A 20,653-nucleotide genomic window follows, 5' to 3' on the forward strand; every position below is an offset into this window, starting at 1 on the left:
GTCGCGGCGCCAACGATAACACGTCAGCGTGACGTTGCGCCCCGTTAGTGCTTGGTTTGTTGCAAGAAGGTAGGTACGTCGCCATCTTGATTTTTCGTTTGCCCGGTGCGCGAATACGTCATAATAAACCTATTTCTGTCTGCAAGTTTTAGCTGTCAACTGCAATCGGCCCGCCCTTGTTACGCGCTGCTAGCACGGAAGGCGTGGATTGTTACAGCAGTGGGTCAGTAAATTGTGAAATTTATGCAAATGAAACATATCATTGTGATGAGTTCCCGAGTTCTATGAATTAATGAGAAAACTGAATTTGTTGTGAACAGTTTCCCTGTGACCGCGTCTCGTAGCAGTCGACTGTAGTGTAAATAAACGTGTGTTGATACTGACGAGATTCAACGCTGTTTGTGACGTGAGGGCGGGGAAACCGGGATGCGTCAAGCCACTTGGATAATTTTGAAATTGATTTTCTCCCAGGAATGACAGGGGTGTCCATACTTTTTTATGGTAGTACCACAGTCTACTATATACAGTCGCGAAACTTGAGGTGATTTTTTTGCAAATCTCGTGATAAAGCGCTCCAAGCGGTTAGCAACTAGAAACAATAGACTGTCCACGGTCGACTTTGGACTGAATCGTATTTCCATCGAGTGCTAGCTCGTTGCGTATTTCACATTGATGCTTGTGAAATGTTCGTTATTGGTTGTAATGAAAATGTTAATGGCTAAAATACAATAATTGGAATAATAATATTTTACTAGAGACGTAGAAAAATTAAGTTTGTTTTAATGAAATTTATTGATCACGTTTTATTTTCAATTCTGGTGGGATTATTATTGCTTAGGCCTACTTTTTTTTTTTTCAAAGGATATGTTTTTAATTATAGCTGTTAATTTTGTTGTTATTTTTATTTGTTACTTTATTAGAGACGTAGAAAAAGTCTGTTACAATAAAATTTATTGATCACGTTTTATTTCCAATTCTGGTGTGATTATTATTGCTTAACCTCAACTACGTAAGCCTACACTACAAGTACCGGTACACGTACATACGTTAATCCATTAATTCATATTTCCATTATTATTGTTGTAAAGGGAAATGCAAATTAATATTTATTGGTTTCATAGTTAATTATCGCTATAATCTTGAATGAGTGAAGCGATTATAGTAAATTTCAGTTCGTTTTGCACAAACAAAAATAATATTAACCTATTTCTTGCAGGTATCTTCGAGTTTATGGTGGAATTTAATATACTTCATTAAAATAATAAATTAACTTTATGCAGTTAATATTTCAATGATGGAAGGAAGGTGTTAATTTTTCCAAAAGAACACAACGAAAGTGTAACATATTTTGTCGGCTGCTAGGAGAGAGAGATCTGCGATGATGAGGCGATAAAAGCGATCCTAGTGGTGGGCAACTATCCATGTTTGCATTTTTACTACATATTGAGCTTCGCGACTGTATATAGTAGACTGTGGTAGTACAGAATTTTATTAAAATTGTACCGAGTATGTGTGCACTATTACACACACGTGCCCAATGTTTGTGGCGGACATTTTTATTGTTCATTGCAGCAGAAAGGTTTGTGCAAAAGTTAACAGACCATGTAGTTACCAACTTGTTCTCGGATTTTATTATATATTGTTGTAAGTACAGTTGATGGACGTTATTTAACATTTTGGTGCTTGTATAATTTTTCTGTGTGATTATGTAATTCTTTATATTGAGTTTTACATGAAAATTTACGGATTACAGGATATTTTGTTTTGGTTTAAATTGCCTTACCTATCTTAGATAAAACCAGTTTAGCTGTTGCAGTTCTAGAGTTCGATTACTCCAATATGTGTGTTTATAAATTGGGGAACGTTTATAACAACTTGATAACATATTTTAGAAATACGTCTCTAAGCAAAACATGTAATGTGTGTTCGTATTAAATTTGTGTTCAGAATCGTAGAATGTTACAAATTATGGTGAAACTTGGGTATCTCCCCACACTTTAGTTGATATGTTGTTACGGGACGTAAGTTGTAACTCAACATTTTCTTCCCATTGCCTGTTTAAAGGCTGGTTCACAATAAACCGGGAACGGAAACGAAAACGGGTCCACACTTGTGGAGTAACGGCTAGCGCGTCTGGCCGCGAAACCAGGTGGCCCGGGTTCGATTCCCGGTCGGGGCAAGTTACGTGGTTGAGGTTTTTTCCGAAGTTTTCCCTCAACCCAATATGAGCAAATGCTGGGTAACTTTCGGTGCTGGACTCCGGACTCATTTCACCGACATTATCACCTTCATCTCATTCAGACGATAAATAACCTGAGATGTTGATAAAGCGTCGTAAAATAACCTAAAAAACGATAACGGAAATAATGTTAAAATAAATGTATTTAAATGTGAGCATTCACAATAGAATGGTCACACTTAAATACATTTATTTTAACATTTACGTTCTCGTTCTCGTTGTCGTTTCCGTTCCTGTTCCTGGTTTATTATGAACCAGCCTTTAGTTTAGTGATTTTCTAACTGTATGTTCACTTCACTGCGGCAGCACTTCGTCAAATACACGCATGTTAAAGATATCTCGGTAATAGTAATTTTGTAACTGTAGGGTTGACACAATTTCAGATATTTATCAGGCGAGACAAGCTACTCTAATTTCACCAGTTTTATTCACATGCCATACTGTCTTTATATTTTATATCGCTATTATAATATATTGCGAAATTATAATTATTATTCCTTTATATAGCGAGTTGTGTATGAAGTTGTTATTCTCATCACATCACACAATACAACTTTTTAGTAACATTAATACTTCAAGTTCAAGGTTGCATTGAAGTGCCAGTCATCTTTGAACTTTGGTGAGTTACCATACATTGTTTTGAGTATACACACGAGAGAGAAAACGTACTTATATCATAGAAATCTTTTCACATTTCTCGGCCTCATGTCACTTAGATATCCTCTCATTTAAACTATCTAACCCATAGCGAAACGCAAATCAGACGTCAGTCCCATGTGTAGTGTGGGGAGATATCGAAGATAGGCCTAAATGATTGTTATAAACCGAATACTTACTTACTTACAAATGGCTTTTAAGGAACCCGAAGGTTCATTGCCGCCCTCACATAAGCCCACCAGCGGTCCCTATCCTGTGCAAGATTAATCCAGTCTCTATCATCATACCCCACCTCCCTCAAATCCATTTTAATATTATCCTCCCATCTACGTCTCGGCCTCCCTAAAGGTCTTTTTCCCTCCGGTCTCCCAACTAACACTCTATATGCATTTCTGGATTCGCCCATACGTGCTACATGCCCTGCCCATCTCAAACGTCTGGATTTAATGTTCCTAATTATGTCAGGTGAAGAATACAATGCGTGCAGTTCTGTGTTGTGTAACTTTCTCCATTCTCCTGTAACTTCATCCCACTTAGCCCCAAATATTTTCCTAAGCACCTTATTCTCAAACACCCTGAACCTATGTTCCTCTCTCAGAGTGAGAGTCCAAGTTTCACAACCATACAGAAGAACCGGTAATATAACTGTTTTATAAATTCTAACTTTCAGATTTTTGGACAGCAGACTGGATGATAAGAGCTTCTCAACCGAATAATAACACGCATTTCCCATATTTATTCTGCGTTTAATTTCCTCCCGAGTGTCATTTATATTTGTTACTGTTGCTCCAAGATATTTGAATTTTTCCACCTCTTCGAAGGATAAATCTCCAATTTTTATATTTATATTTATAAACCGAATAGAAAAAAAAAAAAAACAAAACAAAATGCACCAATAAAATTATATACGGTAATATGCCTTTTACGTGTAATGTTCGTAATAGTGAACCATAATTTATGCTTTGAAATTTTAATATTTTAAATTAAAACTTTAATAATTCGCCTATTTGAGAAGCACATGATATCGTTTGAAAAAAAGGGACATTGCAGCTTCAATAAAAATTGAGTGTTGGCTGATTTTGAAGGCCTTTGACGTTCGCTAGTCTCATAGTATTCAATTTTAAATTTTATTTCTGAAATGGGGAGGGGGGGGGGCTATAAGATGAAATCGATTACTAATGATGATAAAATGACGACAAGCAAAGTGGTTTAATTTTTGAATATGTATGCAAAATGTATTATTATCTTGTAGTGTACCTTAAACATGTGCATTGTGTTATACATATGAAAACAAACAAAACATGTCATATGAACTAATTTATTGTATATACAGCTTAGCTACAGATACATGCCAGAGTAAGGTTTCAATTAAAGATGTTCCTACCACATAAATGTTTATTGCCGCAGTTTGTTTTTTCATAGCAGAATTATGTTCAAAATGTCCATTATAATTGCAGCACAGCTTGCATGCCCTTCTGTGCCATAAACTCCGTACATATTGGAAGAAGCAAGGAGAGTTCCGAATCCCAGCACATACCTCCACAAATGATTGTTGTAAATTGTCTTGGGTGGGATGTCTTCCAACATGCACCGGACCATTTAGGTGATCCCATGACCAAATATCACAAGGTGAGATATTGGGTGATCTTGCTGACCACGGAACAGGTCCAATTCTCTCAGCCCATGGTGCTGGAAATTTCATATCTAAACGTTCCCATCTTGCGGTCTTAGTGTCCACTGTTTGATACATAATTACTTACAACTTTCATCTCCAGTGTCATATGATTTGGGACATGGTACAGGTGCCATTTCTGTAGTAACATCAAAATCAGATAAATAGGCTAGTCTCGGTATGCCCTCTGTTTAAGCACGAAGTTTTCTCGAATATGTGATGAAGAGTCAGTGTTAGAGAAGAGTAAAAATAAAATTTTCGAGTATGAACATAATCTTTTATACTGCATTAAGGTTTCTAACAGAAGAGGAAGTGGTTTTATAGGCGAGAGGAAAGTAAGACTTAGGGAGGGGGTTAGCAAATACAGCATTGACATATGGAGAGAAAACGAACAATTCACTGAGATTTGCCTTGCAAAATGTCTGCTAGCGATAAATGAAGACTGGACATAAAAAAAAAGGGGGCTGTAAGTGCCAATATCTTTGAAAATTAGTTTTTCCAAAAAAGAGTCTATGTTCCTTGCTCAATCCACTAAGAAAAGAAGGTAAGTCCCATTGTAATTTTATTTAAAACCTAGCTCCTGCTATAGATATACAAAATGTATGATACTACACTACTAGTTGCACAAGAAAGACCTGTTTTCTAGGATTTTTCTCTATGGTACTTACAGTCTTTTTCATGTCCAGTCTTCATATTGCCATCATGATCTTGTAGACAGTGTTTGTTACTTACCTTGATAAATCATGAGAATTGTATGATGCTGTATGTACCAGCAACCATTTTTCATTATTAGAGTACAGGTTTTTAGGTCGTTAAAATTTAATTTTAGGTGCCTAAAATATGCTTAAAAGTGTAGGAAATAGTCTCTAAAGAATTAGAAATAGGCTCTTACAAAAAATGTTTTCTTTAAAAACATGTTTCAAATCATTAGGAATTCACTTCTAGAATTTAATAATTTTAAATGTTACATACCGTTACCACCACTACTACTACTACTAGAACTACAAGAACAACAAATATCTGTTATACATAAACTAAACTATACAGTGAAATGTAAAAAATATGTTTTAGACATAAATTCAGTATACAAACAAGTCTAATACAATACATTTTTACCAAGCCTTGTCCATTAATGTTCATAATTACTTTCACAATAAATTACCAATACTTTTTCTAAATTATCAATTAAAAACAATGCCGTCTGTCACTCAACACAAATTTGTATGCTTCACATCCACTGAAGTAACAGGAGCGTATTTCAATTTTGACACTAGATGGACAGGAATGTTGAATTGTAAATCCATGTTCTTCCCTGTTAGGATATCTGAAGCAGTATGCTGGTCCTTCAGTCCTATATTTCTCTGCACAACTTGCTCCAGTCTATCCAGTACTTTATTTCCAACAGACCCAGGAACACTTTTGATCCTTTCTTGTATATCATGATATATTTCCATATGTTCTTACAGTGGTTTTCCTGACTGCTTCCAATGATGCAATAACGTGCACTAGGAAAGTGAAGTGTGACTTTAAAAATGCTAGGTCCCTCTGAAAACCAGAATCTTCCATCGCTTCCTTTGCAGAAACAATGCTTGCAGACCCGTCTTCTAGACTTGAAACAACATCTTTCACTTCACTAATGTGATCATTGTAGTATTCTGCAGCTTTTAACCATGTTCCCCGACAGGTAAAGTACGGGTTCTGGTGGCAGAGAAACATTGGGCAATTTCTCAGGGAAAATCTGTACTCTTGTTGGTGACTTGACAAAAACTTTTTTTACAGTATAAATCAATTTACTTACATTTGGATATTGTAACCTGATATGCTCTGTGACACGATTAACGCACACTGAAAAATACATTTTGGAATTTAAAATATAAATTTTTAGAGTAAGAATGGGTATATCTCGATTACACAACTTTTAACACTGTATCACTTCGGAATATATATGGTAAGACTTTTCTGTGTTAAATTTCAACGTACCTCATTAACATGTTTCGATCTATTTATGGGTCATCTTCAGAACTGGTCGTTGTTGGTCTTGGCGCCACTTGTTCTGTTTCCTGTGAGGGTGTATGCCTGTGGTATAGTGTAGAGTCAAAGAGTGTGTGCGTTTTCAAGTTGAGTTGTGTGTTGAGAATTACGTTGGGGTGTGTTTTTGTTATACAGATGCACAAAAACACACCCCAACGAAATTCTCAACACACAACTCAACTTCAAAACACACACACTCTTTGACTTTACACTATATCACAGGAACACACCCTCACAGGAAACAGAACAAGTGGTGCCAAGACCAACAATGACCAGTTCTGAAGATGACCAATAAATAGGTCGAAACATGTTAACGAGGTACATTGAAATTTAACACAGGAAAGTTTTACCATATATATTCCGTAAGAATGGGTGTTTTCACCTATTAGAGATAAACCATATTTAGTAGATCAAAATAGGCATTTTTAGGTGCTATTAAAATATCAATTTTTGGCATAGTTTCATATGAAACATATACTTGCAGGTTTTTATGAATTTATCTTTTAAAGATTAAAATAGGTTTTTACCTAAAATCCGAAGTCTATTCATTATTAAATTTATTGCACAGTTAGTGTTATATATACACCCAACAATCTTCATTATTCTTCGTAATTAAATATTTTGGTGATAACATGAAGACTGTCAAGAAACTTGGAATGTCATGCTAACATTTAGTGACTTTGACTGACAAGAAACAACACACCATTTTCGGTTTAGTCATTTCAAGGGCTAAAACAAGTGTAGAAGATGAGGCAAAAAACTCTCTCTGATACATTAACATTGGACAGAGTACCTTTGCTGCACTCATCAAAATCATATCAGGTGAAAGGAGCATTGGTGGACATCTATTGAACTGAACAATCTAGGATGGATATTATGAGGTAGAGGGGTTCATAAGCATCTTTTTAGTATTGGACCGTGCTTAGAATTGGGGGAGAGGGATGTGCGCATGAGGGCGCACAATTGTTTGTACACCTCATTCATTTGTTTTCTATCGTCGCCTGGCAACCTGGATTGTTGTTATTGTTGATTAGATCTGAAGAGAATAAAGCTTCAAAAACTTATTGAGCATTTCATGTAATAGTTGTGTTTGTGAATTAAATTATTTTAATGGTGTATACCCTTCAAGAGAGAACATAAATCATCCTTATTGATTAAATTTAGGAAATTACACAAAATAAACTGTGTTTTCATCCTACAATCAACTGATAATAACAAAAATACAGGTTGCCGAGATACGATAAAAAACAAAAGATGCGAAAACAAATGAATGAGGTGTATAAACAATTGAATGCTTCATATTTAAATATAAAAATCACTGCCTGCTGGATCACATCCTATGGCTGCTTATACTGCCTGCCCAATCAATGGTTATGCGCGAACAGTCACTAGGTGGCAGGTAATGACATTGCATATACTGATAATGTTAATAGCGGTGGGCACTGCCTGCCACCTAGTGGCAAAATAACTTTGATTGAGCAGGCAGTTTACGCAGCTATAGGATGCGATCCAGCAGGCAGTGATAAAAATATAGGGATGCCATTTGAAATTTCAAAGAGGTGTGGTAAAATCTAAAATGCAATTAGGCCTGATTTCAGACTTCCTCCTCAATATCTAAATTGACGTGTTTTTTTTTTATTTAATTCAATTTAAATAATTAGTTATTTAGACTGGGAAGCTTTAAAATGAAAACCCTGTCTATAGATCTATATATCTTCACCGAAGGAATCATCCATGAGATTTTATGACATTATTTACAGTTCATCCTGTATATTGCGATAATACAGTTTAGAGAACCACCGGATTTTACTAAAAAAATACCTGGAAGTTGTGAAAAAAAAATGTTAAAATGAGGTGTTGATTATCATGTTGATATTTTATGTTGTTCCCCCCTCACTAGTAGACAGTATGTGTGCATATATAAACACACACATTTGTTACTACTACTTACATTTATTGAAGTTAATTTTTGTTGCAGATGATCTGGCAAATGGGCAAATCAACAAAGCCGTGAGTAGCTGGGCTGCAGATAAGGCAGGAACAAACGGAGAAGGAGAGGCAGGACAAGAATCACTGCAGAATCTACAGCATTATAACTTGTATTGCAGAGACTGCGACAAAGTATTCCATTTGTTATTCGAATTCAAGTGTCATCTTCTGAGCCATGTTCAACTTCCAAGTGTTCTTGTTGACCGTCTTAAGCCATCCTATGTTCGACGTCTAACTTCCAGTAAACCATACAGGAACACACATAAAGGACGAAAGCGGAATTTTGCTCGTAAAAGAACCCGTTCCTATATAGTTCCAAAGGTTAAAACGAATAAAGTAGTAGAGCCCTTAAAATTGACATTAAAATTAGCAACAGACGCCACAACAGAGAATCCATCATTTGAAGTTGTTCCACAAAAAATTCTAGTGGGGCCAGGAGACTTGTATCCTGCAAACGGCGGAGTGTTAGACGAGGTTAAGACGGAGGTTATTACTCAGAGTGAAGACGTGGAGTGGAACAATAAAAGTGTGGAAGGGGAAGGGGAGAAAGAAGGGGAGGGGGCGGGAAGGACGTTGGAAGGTGGGTTGGAGTCTTCGGAAGAGAACAGTGGCAGTAACAACGTGCAAAGTGTGGAACAGGACGAGAGTGTGGAGGGGCCCGGTGAGGAGGAAGAGGAGGAGGTGACAGGAGACAAGTTCGAGGAGGAGGAGGGGCCCCAAGACGAGGCAGTTGAAGACTCTTGTCTTGAGAACGACACTGACTTGGATCGTCAGAAAAACCAGCAACAAGCAGCGTGTTCAAGTCCAACTCCAAGTGAACAACTTCGTCCAGAGTTCCTTGCTCCTGAAGAAGATTCCTGTGATAGTCCACCATCTCCAGCAATGGTTGAGATCAGTGGGAACGCATTGGCAGAAGCTAGTTCTCCAGCTTTCCCCTCAACATCACCAGCACCCCCTGCAACATCCGGAGACTCAAACTCACAACATTCAACATCTGGGCAAGATCAGGAGTCAGCACCTTTAGAGAATACAGATGTTCAGTCAGGAGAGCCAGAGGATCAAAATGACGGACAGACAGAAACATCTCTAACCTCTGAAGCTGGAAATTTTAACTGGAATGATGTGGACAATGTAGCTGCGAGTAATGTTGATGATCAGACATCCAATGCAGAGCAAATAGAAGAACGAGATCCATTGATGATACCAGACCAAGCACAAGCAGAGGCAGAACATGAAAATGATAACTCAGAAAACTTGGGTGAAGGAAACTCCTCAGACTCTCTCCTTCGTGGTTTTCTTTGTGATCCTTCTTCGGGTGATAAGGCTATTACTGTCACTACATCTGCATCAAATGTTGGGAATGTTATGGACGGGTTGGGTTCTGAATACATTTCATTAGAACGCCTTGGAGTGACTTCTGCTTTATCTTGTTGTGATGTGTGTGGTGAACAGTCGTCAAACTTGGAAGAGCATCGTGCGAGAGCCGGACATTATAAATGCGGTCACCCAGATTGTGGGAACCAGGTCTTTCCTAACTTAGCAGAGTTGTCATCTCACCAACATGTCACTCATGGCAACAGTGGACAACAGTCATCACAGCCTTCTCAGCCTCCACCCCCATCACAACAGTATCCAATGCCACATCAACAACCACCTCCCGTGCAGCAACTGGCTCAACAAGTCCAGCGTCTCCCTATCCCACCACCGCAGCAGTTGTCGCCACATCAGATGAATCACCATCCAGCACAGCCAATGGTTCAGCAGATGTCTCCACAGATGCATCAGCTGATGCCACCTCAACAACCTTATCCTCAGGCTGCAGTTCGCCGTCCACCACCGTTATACCGTGTGCCAGCAACTGGTAATGTGCCAGGAGCACCACCAGGAATGCAGCATCCATACCCACAACAGCCCCAGCAGCAGCAACAACACATGATGCCTCAGCAGATGTACAACCAGCAGCCTTATCCCCAGGCACAGAACAATTACCCTCCACCTGGTGGAGGCCTGACTCCCCCCAGACCATATGGTAACATGGTTCAGCAAATGAGTCGTCCACGAGCACCATCACAGCACAGCATGCAGAGACCGACGGTGGTTCAACAGCAGCAACAGCAACCTAGAATGGTGATGCAACAGAAAAGACCGGCTGTCGTTGCAAACGCTCCAGGCGGCTCTCCAAACAAGCAGCGGAGGATGGACGTTCTCATACCTGATCGACACGATGATGCTGATTGCCACGTGATAGCAATGCAGAAGAGGACAGATAGTGGGCCAGTGATTGGGAATGTTCAGGGTTCTGCGAATAATAGTGGAAGACCAGAATCGACAATACACTTAACAGACTCTATAACTCTGTCTGTGAGACAGCCTCAAGGGGGGGCAGTTACTGGTCAGCCCTCGACAGGTGGAGGAAAGAACAGTAGTGATGCCAAAGCTGTAGCAAACATCCTAGCTACGAGAGGTATTACAGTCACGCCTGCAGGGGGCACAGGTGGCCGTGGTGGACCACAGCAGAGTTCTCCACAACAACAGCAGAGGCAGTCACGACCATCTGCTGCTCCCCAGTCAGCAGTGCCGACTTCTCAGCCTGTGACAACCCTCAATCTGAACCGTGCCATCTCCATAATAGCCCAGCCAACAGCGTCTTCTTCGAGGCAGCCACAGGTATTATAACTGTACTGATTGTCAAAGTTTTCAGTGTTCTAGCAATTACTGTTTGTCTCTGAACCCAAGTATCTTGACTGAGGATGATATATTTATAGCAGTGGCGTAGCATGAAATTTTGAGCAGGGGAAGCTAACTCAAGTTGTCTTTCATGCAATATGAGAAAACGTATTACAAAAATACAGTCTTAAAATAAATAGTAGTCAATTTCAAGTCAGCAGTCGAAGATTGGTTGGAACATCGTAAGTAACACCAATAAGGCATGACCTCAAATAATACGTAGTAAAATATGATTTCACGGTTTACACATATCTCTTAACAAATAGACACGTATACGTATAACATTAGCTCACTCCCTGTCATACTTAGAGAAATCACAATATTAGTATCATTACGTAAGTATGCGTCTGTCTTTTGGTTGTGTCCATTGACAGCAAGGTAGTCGGTCATTTGTTTTTTTAAATCACACTTTTGTTCATAAGTCAGTTTTGATAATACAATTGTCCTAAAAAAAATTCAAGTAAATTAGTGTCAGGAACTGTTATTTCGCTCATTATTTATTAAAATCAGCCACAGTGCACGCTAACACTTCAACTGAAAACAACTGACGAAAAGGGATAACGCGGAAACTACTTATTTTAAATGTTAAAGCTAGCTTCTTTGCGAGCCTTGCGACTAGGATAGCTTAGTTAGAAAGGGATGGAAAATCTGCGGGGTGGATTACACAGAAGAAACCAGTCTGCTTGGAAGCTGGTGTGTGCAGGCTTTTTGTTTACTGCTGCATCACAATATTTAACGCGTAAATATAAATTCTATTAAAATTAATAAATAATTTTCTCCATAAACTGCAGGTTTATTATGAAATTATTATTAACTGGGGAAGCTAAGCTTTTTAGCTTACATTGACGCTACGCCACTGATTTATAGATAGATAATTTCCAAGTGCAGCTTCCATCAGGTGAGAAAGTAAAACCATTAGCTTCATTGCAGCAGATTTACTACATCGAAATATTTTTTTTTCCAAGGCTCTTGAAAGATCATATCAACTACTTCAGAGATTAGGCCTTTCGACCTGTTCTGTCCTCTCAAAGAAACTATCCATCCATGTCTTCATAGGTCATAGCCCTTCCTCTTTCTCTTCTCCCTTTAGGCTTATATTGTAAGATCTTTTTGGGAATGTGGGAATCTGGCATCCATGACTCCTGATCATAATAATTTTCTTGATATTCTTTTTTTTTATTATTTAAATTAAATATGTTCAATTCTTCTCTTATTGCCTCATTATATTGTTTATCTGACCTTCTATATCCAGCAACCGCCCTAAGAATCTAATTTCTGATACTTCTGTTTTATGTTTTTGACTGTAATAGCCCAGCATTCCAAGCCATAAAGAAGAGTTGAAACTGCTAATTACTGGGGCCTTCTAATTGTCCTGCATATTTGATTAAAACTTTGCACTTTATTTTGTAGGTCTAGTTCTCTTGTGTTTCCGATTTCACAACCCAAATATTTGATATTGAAGACCTCCTAACAATAAGTGGGTTTTCGACCAAATGTGGCATTTTCGGATTTTCAAACTTTCTTACTATTCCCGCCTCATAGAATCAGAGTCTGTCATTGGTTCTCCCATTTGTAGTATTAGAAACTGAAGTTCATGTAATATGCTGTTCCAAAAAAATTAAAGTGAATAGAAACATTGTTTTTGCTCTCCTGAAAAGTTGCCTTTTGGTTCATAACCCACTTATTGTACTGAGATCTTCAATTTGTAACTTGTTCTATTATACTTTTATTGATTAAAATTTTACATCATAATTGAGTTTTACCCTGGAAAGATAAAGCTCTTGAAAGATGAGAATGAATTTGTACTTCTTGGCACATAAATGTGCTGTTATTATTTAACATACTACATTTGTACATGCTGTCCTTGGTGAGATCTGTGTGGCCATGACTATCATGCTAGGGCCTGGAAGTTCATGCCCTAAAAACTATTAAATATGCCTGTAGTGCAAAATATGCCAACTAATATGCACTGCTAAATTAAGAGAAATTACATTTCCTGTAACAGTATGAATACTAATGAGTGTGAACTTCCATTGCCGGCAAAAAGTTTCGGACACTTTTTCTGTTATTAATTCTCACCCACAAATTTACTGTTCTTATTCTTCGCTTAACGGTACTAAGGCATTTTTCTAGTCATGCTTAGTTGCTGTTTCTCTTGCTTGTGTTAACTATGGTCTGGTCCTCTGCTCTGGAAGTTCACTTAGGATCACCACTTCGAATCTGGCCTGGTACATTTTAAACCGACATACAGAATTTAATGTTCATATTTGGGTTACTACCGAGTCTTATTTGACTAAATGATTAAGTCATTTTAAAACTCTTTATTTCGAAGAGAAGAATGAAGATTATATTATTTTACGGAGAAAAATCCTGTACATGCATTGACAAATGGGACCATTTGTGAAAATTTTACTTCTCGAGGATACTAGTAGCCAGGGTTGGCAAAAACCATCTGCCCACTGGGTTTTTTTCGGGTTTCTGAAAAAATTACTGTTATTTACATTTAACCATGTAAAAATGTTAGTAAAACGTGATTTTAGTTTTTAGATAAATATTTTTAAAATATATGTATGAATTTTAATACTTTTAAATTTTATGGGCCTATCCCAACCCAAAGTAGATTTAACTTTAACAAACCATATTTCACACTAAGGAGATTCCACTGAGAACTGAATCTGGGACTTCCTTCATTAAATTTATTCCAGGGGATTTATCTGATTACCTCTGCTGCAGTGCAAGTGCATAGTACTAGAGTTCCCCCCCCCCCCTCTGTTTGGCTGGAGTAACTTAGTTTTTTTTTAATATTAATGGCCATGTGCATTAGTGTTGTAGTTGTTGTTGTTTTCTAATGCCAGGCGTTTGACAATAAAGTCATTTGACTTCTTGCACTCCAATATTTTTCAAAGATATTATCATGACCAGCCAATGAAGCACAGATTTTGAGGTGTTCCGAATCCATTTCTTGATTTGAGTTGCACAATGGGCAGTTAGGGGACTGATATATTCCAATTCTATGCAGGTGTTTAGCCAAACAATCATGGCCTGTTGCCAATCTAAATGCAGCTACAGACGATTTTCGTGGTAAATCGGGAATTAACTGTGGATTTTGATGCAGAGAGTTCCATTTTTTCCCTTGGGATTGTGTTATCAAATTTTGTTTGTTGAAGTCTAAGTATGTAGATTTAATAAATCTCTTCACAGAGTAATACGTAGATTTAGTAACAGGTCTGTAAGTAGCAGTGCTGCCCTTCTTTGCTAAAGCATGCGCATTCTCGTTTCCCAGGATTCCACAATGGGATGGTATCCATTGGAATACAATTCTTTTATTGAGTGATATTAATTGAGAGAGCATTTTAGTTATTTCTGCTGTTTGAGATGAAGGTGTGTATTTAGAGACTATTGATAGAATAGCTGCTTTGGAGTCTGACAATATAACTGCATTCCTAAATTTATTGATGTGGCATAGAAGATTCCTGAGACAATCACTTATTGCAACGATTTCAATAAGTGCATTAGTGTAAGTTAGGGTAACTAGTGATTAAAATTGTTACCTAACCCATGATTAAGCATTTTTATGTATTATCAACCTTGATTAGGACTTAATTTTTAATCGGCCATATTCTAGATGTTAAAGGAGATAACCAGTGGTAAGTAATAAAATAAAATGGCAGAAACCGATAAATAGTAAGATAAAAGGGCAGAAACCAGTGATTAGTAGTAAACTAAAATGGCAAAAACCAGTAATTAGTAATGAAATAAAATGGCAGAAACTAGTGAAATAAAATGGTAGAAACCAGTGATTAGTAGTAAAATAAAATGGCAGAAGCTAGTGATAAATAGTAAAATAAAATGGTAGAAACCAGTGATTAGTAGTAAAATAAAATGGCAGAAACCAGTGAGAGAAAAGAGAGAAAAATCCAAAAAGTATAGTTGCCCTTGGAGAGAAGGGGTACCAAGAAGTAACAGCACCAAAATTAATTGTAGATCAGCAATATTTTGATTTTTTATTGATTTTTTTTTTGGCAGCTATCCTTGACGGAATAATTTATTTTTTATAATATAATAGGCCTACTGTACAAATGGTTATTTACAATTAACAAGGAATGTCTTAGTACATTAATGGCAATGTCTTGAAGTTCCAAAAGGTCAATATGGAAGCCATGAAAGAAATTGTTACAAAATCTGGAGATAGTGCCCCTTGCACCAAAGAGCGAGCCAATTACTTCCCAGCAACAAACGGTTATGTGGTATTTCTCTTCCAGATAAGTAAAACAGGGTTCATAATGTCTTTTCTTTTCCAAATCTACTTCTTGTGGTTGGAATTCAGTTCCCTCAAATCTAATAGTCGGATTGATTATGAAGCCAATCTTTTGATTGTTATCAATTGCTATGATGTTGGCACGTTTGGTGGAGCCAGTGGAGGAAATACAATTGTAGTTATATATATGGTGGTAAGCCTAATTATATTCTGTTGAGTGTAATGTATTTTGTATGCAGTTTCATGCTTTCATGCTCAGTTCGAAATATGAAAATTTCAGGGGAACTTCGCTGTACCTCATGGACGGGGAAGTACAGGTCGGACACAACAGCAGCAGCAAATGGAACGCCCACCACGCCCTCCAACCGTAGATTTGACTGGGGATGGTCCACCCCCACCTCCAATGCTGCATACTGTCTCGAGGGGTAGAGGCAGAGGAGGAAGAGGCAGTCTGATGGGCAGACATACATGCCAAGTGTGTGACAAAGCTTTCTCTACACAAGAAAGTCTCAATCAGCACATGGCCCTCCATCGTAGTCCTGGAAAATTGCCATACAGGTGTGTAGCTTTGGATATATTTATACGATCCTTCACTCAGATAAGAGCAGCTTCTAAGTTTCTGGCGATAAGAATATATCGTTTGCTTCGTTATTTATGTTTCAACAACTGTTGAGGGAACTTTTAACAAGCTTGTATGTTGAAATTTTATCTGAAATAAGAAACTTCTTCTTCTTCGGCACTACGGCCCTTGTAGTCTAGCCTTGGCCTCCCTTAGGATTTTGTTCCACTCGTGCCTAACCACAGCCTTCTGCCTCCATCATCTCACTCCTAAAGTTCTTAGATCATCCTTTACTCCAACCATCTTACCCGTAGTTTCTGTCTGCCAATATTGCGTCTACCTTCAGGTTTTGAATTTAAAATCCTTTTGGGTACTCTGCTATCATCCATCCTGATTACATGTCCGAAATAAGAAACTGCTCTACTGCAAAATAAAGTACCTTTACTTCTTTTATGGCCTTTCAAAGAAATTGGTTAAGAGAAATCATGAATATGTTCCTTATTACAGTTTTTGAAGCATTTGCGATCTACTGGTAGATTACAATGGACATGTTGCCAGTTCCTGTTCTACAATGTGTGATCATTAAACTCCGAGACCTGTCCATAAATGGAAATAAAATTACCGGATTTAAATTTGGCTGTTCCCTTGGGCAACTATACATTGATCCCAACGTGTCTGCCATTTTTGGAATGCCTCCTGCATTCTTGAAGCCTGTCAAGCACCTTCTGCGATTTGTGTTGGATCTCCTCCACCTTGCCAAAATGGCGACCCGTTAGCTTCAGTTTCATCTTCGGAAGCAAAAAGGAAGTCGCAGGAGGCCAAATCTGGCGAATACAGGAGTGAGAAACGACGACCATCTTGTTAAGGGTGCAAAACTGGCATGTTGCGAGAGCTCTGTGAGCTGGCACATTGTCGTCATGGAGCATCCATTTGTTCTGTGTTGTTGTGGTCGTTCATGTTCAAAATGGACGTGAGGATCATCATGCACAATTTGTCGAATTTTTTCGACATTTTCGGCAGTGTTGCACGTATGTGGTCAACCTGGCCTCTCGTCATCCTTCAGCGATGTTCTGCCGTTTCTGAAAGCCGAATGCCATTCACAACACCTTGATCTTGGTGGAAACATCATGTGTCAGGGTATTAAAAAGTATTGGGCTCAAAGGGTCTCCTTGTAACAATCCAATTGTTTGGCCAATCCAGTCCGATTGAGAAATTCCGTCACAGACCTGTATTTGGTTGTCTGTTGGGGTGTCAGGATATTAAAAAGTATTCGGCTCAAAGGTTCTCCTTGTAACAATCCAATTGTTTGGCCAATCCAGTCCGATTGAGAAATCCCATCACAGACCTGTATTTGGTTGTCTGTTAGAATATTAGATATTAACCTCGTCATATCAGCATATCTGATGAGACTTTCCAGTTTTCCAATTAATTTCATTATATTGACAGTGTCAAAAGTTTTAGTGTAATCGATAAAGATTACATATTTCTTCTTGCGAGCTTGTAGCTTCTCTTGTATGTCCTTTAAGAGACATTCTGCAGTCATCAGGGTTGATCTAGCCTTCCGAAAACCGAATTGCTGTTCAGATAGCAGGGGCTCTACCAGCGCACCAAACCTCTGAGTTAGGGGCTTGGTGAGTAGTTTGAACACCACAGATTCAAGGGCTACTCCTATACAATTCGGGTCTACTCACATCACCCTTACCCTTATAGAGTAGCTTAATAATTGACTTGCGTCATATGCTGGGGATATTTCCAGTCTCTGTGCACTTATTACAGAGACTTATTGAAACGTAATTTACAATCTCTTACCACTCATATTTGAGTGGTAGCAGTAATATTGTTAAGTAATGTGAGCTAAAGCAAGGAGATGCACTATCACCTTTACTTTTCAACTTTGCTCTAGAGTATGCCATTAGGAAAGTCCAGGATAACAGAGAGGGTTTGGAATTGAATGGGTTACATCATCTGCTTGTCTATGCGGATGACGTGAATATGTTAGGAGAAAATCCACAAACGATTAGGGAAAACACGGGAATTTTACTGGAAGTAAGTAAAGAGATAGGTTTGGAAGTAAATCCCGACAGAGTATATGATTATGTCTCGGGGCGAGAATATTGTACGAAATGGAAAAATAAAAATTGGAAATTTATCTTTTGACGAGGTGGAGAAGTTCAAATATCTTGGAGCAACAGTAACAAATATAAATGATACTCGAGAGGAAATTAAACACAGAATAAATATGGGAAATGCCTGTTATTATTCGGTTGAGAAGCTTTTATCATCCAGTCTGCTGTCAAAAAATCTGAAAGTTAGAATTTATAAAACAGTTATATTACCGGTTTTCTTTATGGTTGTGAAACTTGGACTCTCACTTTGAGAGAGGAACATAGGTTAAGGGTGTTTGAGAATAAGATGCTTAGGAAAATATTTGGGGCTAAGAGGGATGAAGTTACAGGAGAATGGAGAAAGTTACACAACACAGAACTGCACGCATTGTATTCTTCACCTGACATAATTAGGAACATTAAATCCAAACAGTTGAGATGGGCAAGGCATGTAGCACGTATGGGTGAATCAGAAATGCATATAGAATGTTAGTTGGGAGGCCGGAGGAAAAAAGATCTTTAGGGAGGCCGAGATGTAGAGGGGAAGATAATATTAAAATGGATTTGAGGGAGGTGGAATATGATGATAGAGAATGGATTAATCTTGCTCAGGATAGGGACCAATGGCGGGCTTATGTGAGGGCGGCAATGAACCTCCGGGTTCCTTAAAAGCCAGTAAGTAAGTAAGTAAGTATATTGGTAGGTGTGGCGAACCCTATTGTCATAGTTGCATTCCGTGTTTAACCTGTGGTCAGGATTGCCAGATTCTCTCGTCAGGAATCTAGGACAGGTGATGATACTGCATACCTTAATGTGACTACACATTTGAATTATCAACAGTAGCGAAGTGTGACAAAATTTTTGGGTAACCTGGGCTGAAGACATGGTTCGGAAATAGTGATCTAGACCGTGCTTTACATCGCTAAAAGATAAACGAAACGCAGAAACGCTCCTGTTTTTAATTAACTAAATTCTAAATTGATCTTGTCCCTTCTTCGAAAATGTTTGGGAAAGCTCAGCTGCCTATCCCGACGCTTCACCACTGATTATCAGCATGTAAGACAACTGATTTTATTCGTTTTATGTATTTCAATTAATTATGGTGCCTAAGCTTTTAGTTTTGTTACATTTTTGCTAGATCATGAACTTTCCTTTGAATTATTGATAGAGTCTGGAAAAATAATGTCATGTTACAGTCCGATCTATACAGAAAAAATGCTTGGTACAATGTTCAAATCCTATCAATAATAAATCAACTTCCAAAGAGAGTAAAGAATAAAATATTGCTAAAAGTCTTCCTTCCTTCTACGAGGTTCACCAAGAAGTCCACTGCCTTGCAAAAGATGGAAGTTCTCGGCGAGTTGACATCATTGCCATTGATAGAAGAAATGACAGAGCAATCCCACTGTGTGCTTTGAAACTGCAGTTGAACATCCTGTAGCAGTACATGAAGAAAAGAAGACCATCTATGACCCTAAATTCAATACTTTAGAGATTATTATCATATACAAGGACAGATTGAAGTATTTGGCCTATTGTTCGGAGCAAGGGGAACAATTCCAAAATTCTCAGTTGAATATTTTAAGTCTTTTGGAATTCCTTTAAATATTTTGAAAATTATTGCTATGGATGTAATGAAATATTCTGTTCAGATTTTACTTAATCACCTGTACACCTAAATTTCCTTATATTCTATTTGATTATTAATAATTATTGAATAAAAGTACTTTCCCAAGGGTAGCTTCCATTTGAAAATAAAAATCGTAAATAGTGATAACGCAATTGTTTATTTTTATTTTATTTGTTTAGTATGCTGTGTCTTTTGGCAACCCTTACTGAAGGGCAGCTACCCTTGTGGGATTTATATAATACCGAATACATATTATAATATTATCGTTTTTATTTCATTACGACCCGCAGCTGCATTGTCGACAACATTGAACATAGGTTGGACGGATCTTGAAAAAATGAATAAGGCATTTTAAAAATAATTTTACAGAAATGAACAAAGAATTGTATTTTTCCAAACTTTTTGACATTCCGGGACAAATATAATTCAATCCAGGACACAGGACACACTATTAAAATCCAGAACAATTCTGGGAAATCCAGGACATCTGGCAACCCTGGCTGTGGTGTCAGTCCTGATAAATTGGCTTGTACATTTAATAAATTCTAAATAATTGATTAAATCGCGATCTACTCGTGTTAATTACATAAGCATGTGCGGCTTAGCAAAACTATTTCACACACAACAACAAATGCTTTACCCAAACAGAAGGATTGCCAATGGGATCACCCATATCTAGCATACTAGCAGAGATATTTTTACACAACATAGAACAAACATACATACTCAACAATGAACACAACAAATACGCAGACAACATAATATACTGGCACAGATACGTAGACG

The 20,653-nt window shown here is 37.9% G+C and overlaps 1 protein-coding gene across 3 annotated transcripts in view; it reads left to right on the top strand.

Moving 5' to 3' along the window:
* Positions 1-20,653, top strand: part of LOC138695911 (uncharacterized) — a 140,799-nt gene that overhangs the window by 112,761 nt on the left and 7,385 nt on the right. For all 3 annotated transcript variants that reach the window (XM_069820271.1, XM_069820272.1, XM_069820270.1), the window contains exons 3-4: positions 8,578-11,255; positions 15,854-16,131. In XM_069820271.1, the coding sequence (XP_069676372.1) occupies positions 8,578-11,255; positions 15,854-16,131 (2,956 nt within the window). The remainder of the gene's footprint in view (positions 1-8,577; positions 11,256-15,853; positions 16,132-20,653) is intronic.

Source organism: Periplaneta americana, chromosome 3 (assembly GCF_040183065.1).
Source record: "Periplaneta americana isolate PAMFEO1 chromosome 3, P.americana_PAMFEO1_priV1, whole genome shotgun sequence".
In the NCBI taxonomy this organism is placed as follows: Eukaryota; Metazoa; Arthropoda; class Insecta; order Blattodea; family Blattidae; genus Periplaneta; species Periplaneta americana.